General features: G+C 36.1%; 1 protein-coding gene across 1 annotated transcript; it reads left to right on the top strand.

The window, feature by feature from the left end:
• Positions 1–1,423: 1,423 nt before the first annotated feature.
• LOC108324499 (uncharacterized) lies at positions 1,424–2,338 on the top strand. The gene has a single exon (XM_017557443.2). The coding sequence runs from the start codon at positions 1,424–1,426 to the stop codon at positions 2,336–2,338; it is 915 nt and encodes a 304-aa protein (XP_017412932.1).
• Positions 2,339–17,455: the final 15,117 nt, after the last annotated feature.

Below are 17,455 nucleotides of genomic sequence, written 5' to 3'. Positions count from 1 at the left end.
GATTCTTCTCTGATGACCATTTATATTAATATTTTAATATTGTTATTTTGTTTGAAATATATTTATCTTGTATGATTTATGTAATGAATGTATTTTATGATGTTGATTTGAATTTATGCGTCTGAACATGATGTGATTATTGTGGGAAGAAGGTGAATGTATGAGGTATGTGATAATATGATGGTATCTGGTTATTCATGTCTTGGGTTAAGTTTCAAAGTGACAGTATGGTTCATGGACGTAATTCCATGATCCTCAAGGAGAGGATACATGGTGGTGCCCTAGTAGTGTTTAGAATGAAAGTAGGAGCTTAGTCTTGGGGGTCATCCTAAAACTCCAATGGTCTTTCTTCTCATGTAGAGAAGATTGAACCATGTGGTGAGGAGTAGTAGGAGGTCCTAGTCTTGGGTGCTTCCAGTATGATCCAAGGTGAGTGATAACAGATTAACCTCGTGAGTGTGGTAGGGTGGGGGAGCCCAAGTTTCATAAGCCACCACGAGTGCAAGACCCGCCATAGCTCGACTATCATTCTAGTCCGGACGAGTCGGGGTATAAAGTAACATGTCTTGTGATGTCAGTTTACCATGTTTGGATGACTTTTGCATGTCGTGTGAGTGGGTGAATTGTGGTTTAATAAGTATGCTCTAATTGTTCTTTTATACGAATTTAAGTATAATAACATGAATTAACTGTGCTATATGTATAACATGCTTTTTAAATCTAGCTCACCCTTGCATTGTTTGTGTTGTGTGCTGTTTGGGTATGTTTCTTTGGCGATGATCATCCACTTGGATGGGAGTAGATGTTGTCGCGGAGATACCCTTGGAGCAAGAGCTGGAGGTTACTAATGTTGCGGAGTAGTTTTCTTAGGAATTTCCTGATTGAACACTTGTAGTGTTTAATTCTTTCAACTGTTCAAGTTTAAATTTTCTGTTTCTTTTATTTCTGGATGACTGTAATTTCACATTTAATTACACGTCATACTCCGACTGTTCTCTATATTTGGATGTTAATGTCTTTATTATATAATATTGGTTATTATGTTATTATATAATCGGGATGTTACATTAATGGTATCAGAGCAGTTTCTGTCCTTAGGAAATCCTGTAGGGTATGTGTGTGCCTTGCTTATGCTTGTGTACTCTTAATCATGTTCAAGTTAGGTGTTCTTGTGTCTTTGAGTAAGACTGAGGGTCTTTCCTTTCTGTGTAAACAGAAGATGGCACCTAGGTTTCCTCCTCCTCCTTCCTCACAGGTTGATTCGTCTGACTCTAACCAGATGTTAAATGCGGTGCTTCAAGCGTTGCAACAGCAGAATGCTGCATTGGTTCAATAGAACACCGTAGCTTTACAAAATCTGGAATCCGCTAGGGTAGCTGCTGAGAATGCAAGAGTGTCATCTGAGAACACTCAAAGGCAGTTCATGGAAGTGTTGACTAATGGCAGGACCACTCCAAGTGCTTCTTCCTCCGCTATTCTTGTCCTAGAGTGGAGTCTAGAAAGCTTTCTCCAACATCATCCAGCCCGATTCACTGGAAAATGTAGCCTTGACGAAGCTGATCATTGGTTTAGGGACATGGAAAGAATCTATGAGGCTAAGGGGTGTCCTGACGAGAGGAAACTAGCCTACACCCAGTATCTATTGACCGGGGAAGCTGGCCACTGGTGGAGCAGCATGAGGATGATTTTGGAAAGGAGTGAGACTCCTATTACTTGGGAGCTATTTAGGGTCAAGTTCTACACTGAGTATTTCCCTAATAGTGTCAGATTTGCCAAAGAAGTGGAATTTCTGGAGCTGGTACAGGGCAACAAAACAGTATCAGAATATGCTGATCGTTTCAAACATCTGCTCCGCTTCAACACTATGGCGGTAGATGAAGAGTGGCAATGCAGGAAATTCGAAAACGGCTTGAGAGGTGATATCAAGCTACTTGTGAAGGGGTTACGCATCAGAGAGTTTTCTGCTCTGGTGGAGATGGCTCGTGACATGGAGAAGACTAAGAAGGAATCTGAGGGACCTCAGAAACAACAGAGCCAACCACTAAGGGTTGGTGGACCTATGATATCCAGGGGAGGCTCCATTTCTAGGAGTACCCCTTTCTCTAGACCTACTTCCTCTAGGTCTAGGGGTTCTTCCTCTCAGTTATCGGGGCAACCCAACTTTGCCAATCCCGTGAGATGCTTCAAGTGTGGTGGACCACACCTCCAGGTTGTGTGCCCTCAGCTAGAAGGGTATAGGAAGTGTAACATCTGCAGGCAAGAGGGACATTATGCCAGAGACTGTCCTACTACTATGAGGACAGGACCACAACCACACCAAGCTGGAAGATCTATCTAGGGGGGTGGTAATCGACCACAAGCAGTAGGGAGAGTCTACGCATTGACTGGAGCTGAGGCAGCCAATGCAGGTAATTTGATTGTTAGCAGTTGTTTGTTATTTGGAGCTTCATGTGTGACATTGTTTGACTCGGGGGCGACACATTCCTTTGTGTCGAAGGCTTGTGTGGAGATGCTTAGTTTAGTTGTCAGAGAGCTCCCATGCGATCTGGTGGTGTCTACACCGACAACTGGGTTAGTTAAGACATCTAATGTATGTCCTAGATGTCTTATCGAGATTGAGGGGCGTAGGTTCAAAGTGAACCTTATTTGTCTACCTCTGCAAGGGCTAGAGGTGATTCTAGGAATGGATTGGTTAGCCGCCAATCGAATTCTCTTAGATTGCAGAGAGAAAAAGCTAATATTTCCCGATAAAGGTGAAGATATGTCGTTATCACTCGGTGTGTTGAGGCAAGACATCTTTGAGGGCGCCAGTTGTTTCTTAATCTTGTTCCATGTAGATAGGACTTTTGATTTAAACTCTTCAGCGCATGGGAACCAGAGTGTAGACCTTCTGGTTGTGAATGACTTCATGGATGTCTTTCCTGAAGAAGTTCCTGGTTTACCTCCTCCGCGGGAAGTGGAGTTCTCTATTGATCTGGTCTTAGGAACAGGGCTAGTATCTATAGCCCCTTATCGGATGGCTCCAGCCGAGTTGGCTGAGTTGAAGAAGCAAATTGAAGAGCTGTTAGAGAAACAGTTTATCCGTCCGAGTGCTTTGCCGTGGGGTGCACCGGTGTTGCTAGTAAAGAAGAAGAATGGTAGCTCAAGGTTGTGCGTTGACTATCGGCAGCTGAATAAGTTGACGATCAAGAATAAGTATCCGTTGCCGAGAATAGATGACTTGATGGATCAACTGTACAGAGCTACAATGTTCTCTAAGATTGATTTGAGGTCAGGCTACCATCAGATTTTGGTAAAAGCCGATGATATACAGAAGACGGCTTTCAGATCTAGATATGGCCATTATGAGTATGTGGTCATGCCTTTTGGTGTGACTAATGCTCCAGCCATCTTTATGGATTACATGAATAGGATCTTCAGACCGTTCTAGATAAATTTGTAGTTGTCTTCATAGACGACATATTAGTCTACTCTAAGACTCGGGAAGAACACGAAGATCACCTTAGAACAATGCTTGGGGTATTGAGAGAAAGAAAACTTTATGCCAAACTGTCTAAGTGTGAGTTCTGGATTAAAGAGGTTCAATTTCTGGGGCATGTCATTTCAGCTAGTGGAATCGCTATGGATCCAGCTAAGGTACAAGCCGTACTTCAGTGGGAAAGACCAAAAACTGTTACTGAAGTATGGAGTTTTGTGGGTTTGGCGGGCTACTATCGCCGCTTTATCAAAAACTTTGCTAGAATAGTAGCGCCAATGACGCAATTGAGCAGAAAAGATAAGCCTTTTGTTTGGACTGACAAGTGTGAAGTCAGCTTTCAAGAACTAAAGCAAAAGTTGACTAGCGCTCCAGTTTTGGTTATCCCTGACATAGGTAAACCTTTTGAGGTTTTCGGTGATGCCTCTCATCAGGGATTAGGGTGTGTGTTGATGCATGAGAAGAGGGTAGTGGCGTATGCGTCAAGACAACTCAAGGTTCATGAGAAGAATTACCCCACTCATGACTTGGAATTGGCAGCGGTTGTATTTGCTTTGAAGATTTGGAGGCACTACCTGTATGGTGCACAATTTCGGGTTTTCAGTGATCATAAGAGCTTGAAATACCTCTTTGATCAAAAGGAGCTTAATATGAGGCAAAGAAGATGGATGGAATTCCTTAAAGATTTTGATTTTGATCTCCTCTATCACCCTGGAAAGGCTAATGTGGTGGCAGATGCATTGAGCAGGAAGTCAGTGCACATATCAGCCTTAATGGTAAGAGAGTTGGCACTGGTAGAAAGCTTCAGAGATCTGAGGTTACAGGTAGAATTTGAAGCTAACAGCATCAGATGCAGTAATTTGGTGGTGTCTAATGACTTATTGAAGCGTGTTAAAGAAGAGCAGTCGAAGGATGTTGAGCTCCAAACGTCAGCCAGTTTGATGGGGACTGAACAAGGTAAAGATTTTACCTTGGGGGCTGATGGTATTTTAAGGTTCAAAGGCAGAGTTTGTATCCCTAGTAATTCGGGATTGAAGAAGTTAATCATGGAGGAAGGTCATAAAAGTCGTTTTAGCATGCATCCTGGCATGACTAAAATGTATCAAGACCTCAAGGAGTATTTTTGGTGGTCCGGTATGAAGAGAGATGTAGCTCAGTTTGTTGCCTCTTGTTTAACGTGTCAGAAGGCTAAGATAGAACATCAGAGACCCGGAGGCTTATTGCAACAGTTGGAGATTCCGGAGTGGAAATGGGATAGCATAGCCATGGACTTCGTTACTCATTTACCACGCACGGTTAGGGGTCATGATGCTATTTGGGTAATTGTAGACAGGTTGACCAAGAGTGCTCATTTCTTGGCAATCAAATTAAGGATGTCTATGGCGAGGTTGGCACAACTGTATGTCTATGAGATCGTGAGACTACATGGCATTCCTTCTAGCATCATATCGGACAGAGATCCTCGCTTTACTTCTAGATTCTGGAAAACGCTTCAGAGCGAGATGGGCAGCAGATTGCAAATGAGCTCAGCTTACCATCCCTAGACAGATGGTCAGTCAGAAAGGACGATCCAGTCACTAGAAGACTTGTTGAGGACGTGTGTCTTGGATCACTTGGGTGCTTGGGATGAGGTGTTGTCGTTGGTAGAATTCACCTACAATAACAGTTATCAGGCCAGCATCGGTATGGCACCATTTGAAGCATTATATGGGAGACGCTGCAGAACACCTCTTTGTTGGTTTCAGGATGGAGAGGCAGTGTTGACGGGACCAAAACTAGTTCAGCAGACCACGGAGAAGGTAAAGCTTATACAGGAGAGGATGCGGGCATCTCAGAATAGGCAGAAATCCTATGCAGATCAAAGGAGGAGACCGTTAGAGTTTGCGGTTGGGAATCATGTTTTTCTGCGAGTAACTTCAACCATGGGTATCGGTAGAGCTCTTCGCTCGAGGAAACTTTCTCCTAAGTTCATTGGTCCATACCAAATTTTGAGGCGAATTGGGCCAGTCGCTTACGAGATTGCGTTACCCCCTCAGTTGGCCAATCTCCATCCAATTTTTCATGTTTCCCAACTAAGAAAGTATGTACCTGATCCTTCTCACATTTTAGAAGTAGAAGATATTCAAATCAGAGAGGATCTATCCGTAGAAGTGCAACCTGTTAGTATAGAAGACACTAAAACAAAGGAGCTTAGAGGGAAGACTATCAACTTAGTCAGGGTAGTTTGGGATAGGAGAACAGGTGACTCTACGTGGGAGTTAGAAGAAGAAATGAAGCAATTATACCCTCAACTATTTTCTTGATGTATAGAATTTTCGAGGTCGAAAATTTTTTTGTTGGGGAGAATGTAAGACTCATGAAAAATATTTATAATAGTAAATTTTAGCATTTTATTAGTAATAATAATTTTAATGGATAGAAAAATGTAAATTTTGGATATAAAATTATAGTAATTCTAGAATGAGAGGTTCAAATTTTTGATAACTTATTTAGGATTTTTTTTAAGAAAATTAAATAGTAAAAAGTGAATAGTGAATAGTAAAGTGAATAGTAAATAGTGAATAGTAAAAAAAAATGAATAGTGCCAAAGTGATAAGTAAGCCACGTTGGTGCAAAGTGGATCAGATAGAATTTGAATAAAAATAATATTTTTGTAATAGTAAATGGATAGTAAAAATAAATAGTAAAAAAATGAATAGTAAAAATGAATAGTAAAATTTTTTTGGCTATAAATAGCAAGGGATGGAAGGCTGAAACTTACACCAAAATTATAGAAAAATTTTTGAAAGAAGAGAGTTGGAGAAATTTTTAGTTGCAAATGGGGAATTCTGGAAGTTTTCGGAGAACTGTTTCAGAGAAGGAAATTAAGTCTGGAATAGAGGTAAGGGGAGTTACATTTTGTTTGGTATTATTTTGAGTCTTGTATATGTTGCTTTTGGTTGATCTTAAATCTTGAATGTGAAGTATTTTGTTTCTGTATGATTTTAAATTTTTGGATGAGAAATGCTTCTGTGTTTAGATTCAAGTGTGATAGTTTTAAATGTGATGTTGATTATGTTATGCCATATGTATGCTATTAATTGTTTATTTCTGTATTTTTGGATGGATTAGAAGTTGTCTAACCGGCTCTGCCAGATTCAACTTCTTGTTTCCCCATACTTTATATTGTTTTCCTTATTCGTTTTTATTTTTGGATGGATTAGAAGTTGTCTAACCGGCTCTGCCAGATTTAACTTCTTGTTTCCCCATACTGTATATTGTTTTCCTTATTCGTTTTTATTTTTGGAAGGATTAGAAGTTGTCTAACCGGCTCTGCCAGATTCAACTTCTTATTTCCCCAAACCTGTTATTATTCTTATTATTTAATTACATTGTATTCCTGGAAGGATGAGAAGTTGTCTAACCGGTAATGCCAGATTCAACTTCTTGTTTCCCCGGAACTTTTATTGTTCTATTTAATTTTTATTGCATCTTCTTGGAAGAATTAGAAGTTGTCTAACCGGCTCTGCCAGATTCAACTTCTTGTTTCCCCAAGAATTTTTATGTATTAAGATTATTTTAATGATTGTCAAACATTTGATTCTTCTCTGATGACCATTTATATTAATATTTTATTATTGTTATTTTGTTTGAAATATATTTATCTTGTATGATTTCTGTAATGAATGTATTTTATGATGTTGATTTGAATTTATGCGTCTGAACATGATGTGATTATTGTGGGAAGAAGGTGAATGTATGAGGTATGTGATAATATGATGGTATCTGGTTATTCATGTCTTGGGTTAAGTTTCAAAGTGACAGTATGGTTCATGGACGTAATTCCATGATCCTCAAGGAGAGGATACATGGTGGTGCCCTAGTAGTGTTTAGAATGAAAGTAAGAGCTCAGTCTTGGGGGTCATCCTAAAACTCCAATGGTCTTTCTTCTCATGTAGAGAGGATTGAACCATGTGGTGAGGAGTAGTAGGAGGTCCTAGTCTTGGGTGCTTCCAGTATGATCCAAGGTGAGTGATAACGGATTAACCTCGTGAGTGTGGTAAGGTTGGGGGAGCCCAAGTTTCATAAGCCACCACGAGTGCAAGACCCGCCATAGCTCGACTATCATTCTAGTCCGGACGAGTCGGGGTATAAAGTAACATGTCTTGTGATGTCAGTTTACCATGTTTGAATGACTTTTGCATGTCGTGTGAGTGGGTGAATTGTGGTTTAATAAGTATGCTCTAATTGTTCTTTTATACGAATTTAAGTATAATAACATGAATTAACTGTGCTATATGTATAACATGCTTTTTATATCTAGCTCACCCTTGCATTGTTTGTGTTGTGTGCTGTTTGGGTATGTTTCTTTGGCGATGATCATCCACTTGGATGGGAGCAGATGTTGTCGCGGAGATACCCTTGGAGCAAGAGCTGGAGGTTACTAATGTTGCGGAGTAGTTTTCTTAGGAATTTCCTGATTGAACACTTGTAGTGTTTAATTCTTTCAACTGTTCAAGTTTAAATTTTATGTTTCTTTTATTTCTGGATGACTGTAATTTCACATTTAATTACACGTCATACTCCGACTGTTCTCTATATTTGGATGTTAACGTCTTTATTATATAATATTGGTTATTATGTTATTATATAATCGGGATGTTACATTTACTAGTTCTCAGAGACTGAAAGACTGAAAAACTCTTTAAGATGGTGTAACAATAATGATTGTAGTTTATCAGGTAGCTTTGTATGAGCCCATGCCTTGCGTTGACACCATTTATGGGTTGAATTGGTTGCATTGTTGCTTTAATAACATGGTTTAAGTTAATATATGATCACGAGTCGAGTTAAAATGTTGGTTAATGGATATGATGTGATATTTTTATTATTTACTTGTGAATTGCGATTGTAAGGTTGGTTGTTTATATGTTAGCTCACCATTCTATTTTGGTGATTGTGGTTTCCACCTATGATAATCATATTTTATACATGATCACATGATAATACATGTATTGAGGTAGATATACGACATTAAGGAAAGTAGTTAATATTGTGAGATATTTAAGACAATATTTTAGTTTTAGTTTTCTTTTTCTAATAAAATATATTTGTAAAAGAATGTTTATTTTTGTTTATTGAGATTTTCAATAAAATTTTATTTTAAATTATAAAATTGTGTTAATTATAGACTGTAAGAAGCACAAAATCACCATCATACAAAATACAAATAGTTTATACCTTTGGTAATTAAAAGTACTTGAAGTACTTATTATATCTAAATATTTGATAAAAATATATGGTAAAGTACCCAGTTGATAAATAAAAATTGGTTAAACAAATACAATAATTTTAAATTTTCATAATTGCTTTTATTTCCAAATCAATCATTTAAAACTGTATATTTTAATTATAATTGTTATATATATTTGTATTATATTTTCTAGTGTTATCTTTGCTAGACCATGTTTTAAAATATTTTCAATCACAATTAAAATGAAATAAAATATCACATTTTTAAGTAGACACCATACTTTCTATACAAAATTAGGTCGAGATGGTTATATCCCTTGTGAAAGATATTATTTTGGTCATAAGGATGATATTAAGATTAATTAAATAATTAACATTTAGGTTAATTAACCATAAATTACCTTTGTGATGTTAGGACTTTTCTTGCAATCTTCTCAAAATATGACTCGTTAACATATTGATGAATCAAGAAGATTGCTTTAGAATCTTTCTTCTTTGTAAAGCATCTTGTGCCTACGTAGAAACTTCAACTAGCATTGGGTATATGTTTTCTATAATTTCTGCAACATCTTGATACACAAAAATTGCCTTCATTTGCACACGCCACCGATCCCATTTCTTTCCAATGAGAATAGGAATGTTGATTGAAAACATACCAAGTCACAATTGAACCTTGCTATGAATATCACTTGGAGCAAAGAATGAAATAACATGCACACAGATAATACAAAAACAATGCTCTTGATTTTGAGCATAGATTACCTCTTATGAGATGTACACAAAGTATGTATATGTACAATTTATAAAGTAATTAACAACATTTTTAACTTTTGAATCATATTCTAACAATTGAATCGTGAAATTTTTAATTATTAGGGATGTTGTGTCATCTTTTTCTTTCTCTAAGGGATCATGTAATGAAATGTGTATGATTGAGTCTAATGATGTGTTTACCTTATGAATCTTCATATATTATCTAATGACATGTGACTATGGTTGGCGTGTTTAATAAACTAAGTTTGATGATGTATTTATCTTATGAATCTTCAACATATTCTTTCAATTATAAGCACATGGTTATTTTGTTTAGTTAATTAGGATTTCTATTATTCGGTTATGTAGTTAAATCTAGTTTATATATAGTTTATTATGGTCAACAACATGTGAGAAAGATCTTAGTTTAAATGTGTATTATTAATGTAATCATTGTATTCTATTATAGTATGTGTTAATCAAGAACTAGTTAGTAGATATATTATTTTTTTAGGTTAAAAATATTTTTAGTCTCTAAATTTGGATGTGAAATTAGAACTCGTCTCTTCTTAAACTTTGATACATGTTAGTCTCAAAAATTAAAATATAAATGAATATAGTTATTTTAATCCAACGAAATTAACTTCTTTTTTGTGTATTAAGCGATGTTTTAGATTGATATATGAGTTGGAATGTGTAAAATAATGTAAATTTACAACTCAAAAATCCACCTAAAACGTTGTTTAACATGACAAACAAATTTAACACAATATAATGCTAGTATGTATAATGTCAGTATGTATGTGAACTTCTTAATCGAATATCCAACATTTTACAGTAAAGTATGCATATAACATTTTATATGGAACAAGATGTGGAATTGGGTAGTGTATTTAAAATGCTATGAAACACTAAGAAAACTCTCAAGACACTTATATTATGATGGATGGTTGCCAACAAAGTATAAATTACTAGTAAGGGAAATCCAGCTACAAAATAATTTGTGTAAGGTATGCTTAGATTGTGAAGAGAGGGTGGAACACCTATTCCTTTTTGTGTAGGGTATCTCAAAGTGTATAGAATATGTGCGATAGATGGATGGAGGTGTCTTTAGTGCATCATAATAAACCTAAGAATTCTCATATTTTCTACTTCCTTAACCTTAACGATGACAAAAACTTCATTTGGAAAGGTAGGTGGCTAGCAATAATATAAGAACTTTGAGAACATATAAATGGGATAACTTTTAAATAAAAGGGTTGACCATGAAGAAATTTTTGGTTTAACAGAGTGGAGTGTATGGTCTTAGATGAAAGACAAGATTCCACATATTAATTTTTGTGTAGTGATTGGTGTTTATGTCATTCTTTATGCTTAAAATCTTTGTGAGCTGGTAATCTTTATATATGTTATTAGTATTTTAGGTGTAACTATATTGCACTGGCTAAAGGAAGGTTTGGAACATAGATATAGGGGATGATAAGAAACTTTAAAGATACACCCAAATTATGCATAAAGCTACGAGGAAGCATTGAAACACCAAATTTAACTACTTTAGGAAATTGGGTTGTTAGCTTATTTCCTTTTTATTTTGTTTGGTGAGCTACATAGTAGACTCTTTTTGGTTAATCTTACCATGAAATTGAACAAGTGCCAAGTTCTTATGTGTTTATATTTGTGTGCAATCATATATTTTTTGTGGGTCTTAAATCATTAGTAGACCTATATGTTAAGCTTGCTCATGTGAGAAGCTTTTATTTGTTATAGTTTCTCTATTGAACTCTTTAAACATCTTATCCAATGACTAATATGTACTTTTTTTTTAAATGGTTACCATACTCCTTAAGTGCTCTATATTTATAAATTTATTCTTTTTTATAAAATGAAAAATCAAATACCCAATAAATTGATATTACAACTTTAATTCTATTATGTTTCGTATCCTTAGGTGACTATTCCGTGACTAGAATTAGTCCTCTTTATGTGATTATTTTGTAAAAAAAAAGTCACATAATCGAGATCGAATAGTTTAGATTTGTTAAGAAGTGGACTTTAAGTCTAACTCAAACCACAAAATCGGCTTGTAAGATGAGGTTTGTACCCACTTATATATTATAAATTGACCTTATCTCCAGTCGATGTGGGACTTCCAACACACCTCCCTTACACCGAGGTATAGACATCATCTCGAGCGTGAGACTAGAGATTAATGGGTGGTCCGATGACGACCCGATGGCATGTGAAACAACATGCCCAACAAATAACAAATATTATTAGGATAAGCTCTAACCATAGCTCGAATACCATGTTAAGAGGTGGACTTTAAGCCTAACTCAACTCAAAATCGGCTTGTAAGATGAGGTTTACACCCACTTATATAAATTATAAATTAACCTTATCTCTAATCGATGTGAGACTTCCAACAAGAAGAAATAAATTTTTTTAATTTGTGCCGCATTCAAATGCATGTTTTATTCAAGAAATAGGGAGTTTGAATATCCCTTCCGACGCACATTTGGATTTGGAAGAATCACCTCTATGAGTCAAAAGAAAAACGTCTCATGTATAATTTTCTTGTGTGAATGACTCATATAAGACCTCTTCTGTTACTATGGGTTCGCAAGCTGTCCGTTTGGTCTCGACAAAGCTTTCCGTGCTCGGTCTCGACAAAGCTTTCCGCGCTCGGTCTTCACAATGCTGGCCGTTCGGTCTCGACAAAGCTTTCCGCTCGGTCTCGGTTAGTTTATCAGCTGATCGGTCTCGGTTAGTTTATCAGCTGATCGGTCTCGACAAAGCTTTCCGTTCAGTCTCGACAAACAATTAAGTAGGTGTAATGCGCAATGAATGTGTAATTAACAAATCATTGAGGAGAAAGTGGAGGGGTTGTCTGTCCACCAACGTGGGCAGCAACTGCGAGTGGTGGGGTCTCGACAAATTTAGTGCTCCAGCCATTACTAGGAACCCCATCATTACCTTCATAGTGGACTTGGCACTGAGAAATGAATGGGGAATATTCTCTAAAAATCATATAAATAGTGGTAGAAGGAGAAGGTAAAAATTCCGTTCTTTGGATAATAAAAAACTGGCGAGAGCCCATTCTAACTTGATCGTCGGAGTGCCTTTTGCAGGTACCTCCCCTCATTTACAAAGAGGGTGACCGAGCGGCCAACATTGAAGGTTACCGATCGGTACAAACGAGTAGCAGACAAGTGGAGCACACAAGTCGAAGGTTAGTGTCTCGGTCTCATATCCTTACCGAAACATTTTGGCATCCACCGTGGGGCCGAGAGCAAGCTGAAGACACCCAATGGTAACCACAAGAAATATGGAGGAGCAGAGCACCAGAGATTTAATAAGAGAATTGCAGACCCAGATTGAGGCACAGGCGCAAACTATACAATCGCAAGCGCACGCTCAGCAAGAGATGCGGCGGAGGCATGAGGAGGAGATGAGGACGCTAAGGGCCGAGCGGGAACCTCCCGAACGGTCGGGCTAGAAGGGAACCAACGCCCTTGCAGACCGCTCGGCCAACCAGTTTATTGCCCTTCACGGCAACCATCATGCAAACGCCAATGCCAGAAAAGACTCCTCCCGTATAGGATAAGTATGACGGTTCGGCTGATCCGGATAATCACTTAAGAACGTTCGGTAATGCAATGACATTCTATACGGATAGCGACCCTATCATGTGCAGAGCCTTCTCATTGTCACTTAAGGAAGAGGCATTGGAATGGTATAACACTCTTCCTCCTAACACAGTGGATTGCTTCGCTACTGTGGAAGACCTCTTTAGGAGACAGTACGCATCCAATCAGAAACAGGAGGTAACACCGGTGGATTTGATAAACACTAAGCAGGAGAAAGGAGAAACTTTGAAGGCTTTTATGAAGAGATATACTGAAACCGCGCGACGAGTTAAAGAGGTAGATCAATCTTTTATTATCAATAATCTGCCTTCGTGTATGAGACCAGGATATTTTGCGGAAAAATTGTATGCACGACCGCCAAAAACGATGGAGGAACTCCAAGAGCGAGCAGCTGAGTTCATCCGTATGGAGGAAATGCGTTTGTCGCAAAAGAAGCGACAGTAAGAAGGTGATGCGGGCGGAAGTGGAAAGGAAGGCAAACGATCGTTCGACAATAACGACAAGAATAGGGAGTTTCCCAGGCCATTCAAGTTTCATCATTATACAACACTCAATGCACCTAGGGCAAAAGTTCTTGAAGAAGCCTTTAGTGCGGAACTTATCACACCTTTAAGGAAACCATCTCCAAGAAATGCAGATGAAAGGAAAAGTTGCCGGTACCATCAAAACCATGGACATAATACAGAAGACTGCATCACGTTAAAAAATGAAATAGAAAATCTTATCCGGGCGAGACATCTACGAAGGTTTATAAAGGAAGCAAGATACGACCTCCCTAAGGAGGGACATTCGAGAAGAAGCCCCGAGCGGGCGAGCAGGAAAGACGAACGAGGGCAAGGCTATAGTCGCAGTCCCAGTCGTAGTCGGGAACACTCGCTTCGTGGAGTGATCAACTGAAGAGAAGCATCAACAATTTTACTATTGTCATGTTTAAGTTCGGTCTCATTTGATTCATGCTTTTGTTATTAACTTACGCTCTTATTATTGAATAAATTAAGCCCAATTTAGGCCGATCAATCGCTCCCGAAGAGGCTAAATAAAAGCATATTCAATGAAAGTTTCAGAGTTAGAAGATGAAGACCTAACGGTAAATCCCGCTCGGCCAAGAGGTAAATTCCTCTATAAATATTCGAAGACCGAACGGTAAATCCCGCTCGGATAAGAGGTAAACTCTAACAATTTGAAGCACAAAGAGCAATCTCTTTAATACAAAGAGAACAAACCTCCCTCAAACTCATAAGTCTTATAGTTAACCGTTCGGCTAAAACCGAACGATTAACACAGACTTGGGGGGCTTATGTTACTATGGGTTCGCAAGCTGTCCGTTCGGTCTCGACAAAGCTTTCCGCGCTCGGTCTTCACAATGCTGGCCGTTCGGTCTCGACAAAGCTTTCCGCTCGGTCTCGGTTAGTTTATTAGCCGATCGGTCTCGACAAAGCTTTCCGTTCGGTCTCGACAAACAATTAAGTAGGTGTAATGCGCAATGAATGTGTAATTAACAAATCATTGAGGAGAAAATGGAGGGGTTGTCTGTTCACCAACATGGGCAGCAATTGTGAGTGGTGGGGTCTCGACAAATTTAGTGCTCCAGCCATTACTAGGAACCCCATCATTACCTTCATAGTGGACTTGGCACTGAGAAATGAATGGGGAATATTCTCTAAAAATCATATAAATAGTGGTAGAAGGAAAAGGTAAAAATTTCGTTCTTTGGATAATAAAAAACTGGCGAGAGCCCATTCTAACTTGATTGTCAGAGTGCCTTTTGCAGGTACCTCCCCTCATTTATAAAGAGGGTGATCGAGCGGCCAACATTGAAGGTTACCGATCGATACAAACGAGTAGCAGACAAGTGGAGCACACCAGTCGAAAGTTAGTGTCTCGGTCTCATATCCTTACCGAAACATCTCCCATGACTCTTTTAACAAGTTTCCAAATAGCCATTTTATACATACAAAGTTCTTATAATTTAGGAATGAAGACATTTGGTTATAACTTTAATTTTGATAAAGGTAACTCGGTTTTAAGTCAGTTTTCATATTTCTTTTATAATGATTAATAGATTTAGATTTTTTATATCACTCATATGTATATATATATATATTTGATTCTTTAGCCAATGTAAAAAATGCTTATTATAGTCATACAAAATTTTATTTTATAAAATTAAGTTCAAGAAAACTATTGTAGATGCATACAAACCAAAAGTACATTAATCTTTACATGATTGGTAAAAAGTTATAAGAAAATCGAGAATAGTTGAAAATGCACCAAAACATATGTTGAGTGATGCTTTTATAGTTAGTACCTAAGACCTAGTTATGAAAAAGGCAGATACAATTAAGCAACCCAAGTTGTCCTTTATTATAAATTTCAACTTTATTGAGACCTTGCCAACTCTTTACCAACACGATGGATTCTCTAGTTTGAGTGGGTGATCCTATAATAACATTACCACCATTTCAGAAGATCTTATCCATTTATTACTATTTTAATTTTGTCACAAAGAAAACAAAATCAGAAGTTAATGGTAGAATGATAGAAGAAGTTCACCATCTCACTTGTTTCTCTAATGCAGAAAATCCGATTCCTAGTTGGAGTGGAGTTGCCAAACTTGACCCCAAAGGGGTTATAGTCTTATAGATATGATGTGACTTTAGTGACTCTAGCAAGTTGTTGTATTTTACCTTAAAAATAATTCAAAGATAGATAAAAGTTATTGTATTTAAAAAATTTTAATATTACATGGAATTGTTTAATGAGGTAGGGAAAATAATTCATGTTAAGATGAAAAAGTTAACCTAACTTCAAGAATTATCATATCTAGAATCATTCTAGGTGGTAAGTCGTTTGAAATGAGTGTGTCCTAAAAGAAAATAGAGATTTAGTTTAAAAAATAAAAGTTGGTAGAAACCAAATTATTGCCAAATTGTGATTATTCCTTAGAAAAATTTGAATCCAAACTTTGTTCATTTGCATTTATATATACTTTTGATAAAACTCATCTTCTTACATACTTTTGTAATTAATTATTACGTATTTAGTTTATACATTTTATATATGTTTGGATATCAGTATTTTGATTATTTATTATCTATATATATATATATATATATATATATATATATATATAATTATGTTTGTTATTATCAATACTTTTATTAATAAAATTTCTTATTAATACTAATTACGATATTTTAATCTAAAAATAATTTATAAAGTTTACAATTAACCTAAAAATTAAAGTAATACTGTTTTTAACCAATGTTTTATTGGAGCAAAGTTTATTTTAGATTTCTATGGTATCCATGTACACCGTAAAAAGTTAAAACTAGAAAAGAAAAAAAAAATTAGGTATGGAAATATTTCGTATATTTAAAAAGAAAAAAAAAAGAGAAGAAGCATATTTAAGAAAATTTAAGTATTTAACGACAAGTTTAATATTAGTGATCATATACATTGTTAAAAGTAAAGAATGGAAAAATATAATAGAAAAAACACTACTACTTAGAATCTTCGAAACACAAAAGGCATTCAACAATGTGATTTTAAGGTAATCTTTTGATACTGAAAAAAATCAGATACTCATGAATTTAATTAACCATATGTATTTAATATTTTTATTGTAGTTGATTAGTCTCATTTCTTTCCATTATACTAATATATAATTTTAAATACATACATTATTATCAAATTAATAATTTATTAATTGAAAGATTTTAAATTTCCAAAAATATATGTTTTACATTAATGAAGAAAAGTGTACAATTTGTTGTTTTTAAAAGTCAAATCTTTATTCAATTAAAAGGTTGAATATATATATATATATATATATATATATATATATATATATATATATATATATATATATATATATATATATTAAGCGCGTGCTAAGTGAGTCAATGTTGGCGGCGACATCATAATCATTGTTCATAAAGTTGTTATTTAATAATTGAAAAAAATGGGTTTGAAGATAAAGCATATTTCCCGCACAAAGAAACCACCTACAACTTTTGATAAGTTTAATAATAGACAACAAAGGAAAAGTTTATTTTAATGATTGATTATAGAGAGTAGAAGCATAAACAAGATACCTTTTGTCATTTAGTAAAATGGTTTTGTAATTAATTATAGAGATACGTTTATGTGCGCAATCTTGTAGGTTAAATATTATTTGCAAATATATGAATCACAAGAGACTTTTTTTTATTTAAAAGTGTTAAATTTTTATTCTCCCGTGGTTATTTTTTATTTGGACTATTTTAAACTTTTGGAAAATCGAAAAAAATAGTTTTATCCTCCCGTGGTTATTTAACCTTTAAGCAGTAAAGTGTATTTAATCAAC

Source organism: Vigna angularis, chromosome 3 (genome assembly GCF_016808095.1).
Source record: "Vigna angularis cultivar LongXiaoDou No.4 chromosome 3, ASM1680809v1, whole genome shotgun sequence".
Taxonomy (NCBI): domain Eukaryota; kingdom Viridiplantae; phylum Streptophyta; class Magnoliopsida; order Fabales; family Fabaceae; genus Vigna; species Vigna angularis.
The sequence above is the reverse complement of the archived record's forward strand: the minus strand, read 5'-3'. Positions and strand labels throughout refer to the sequence as shown.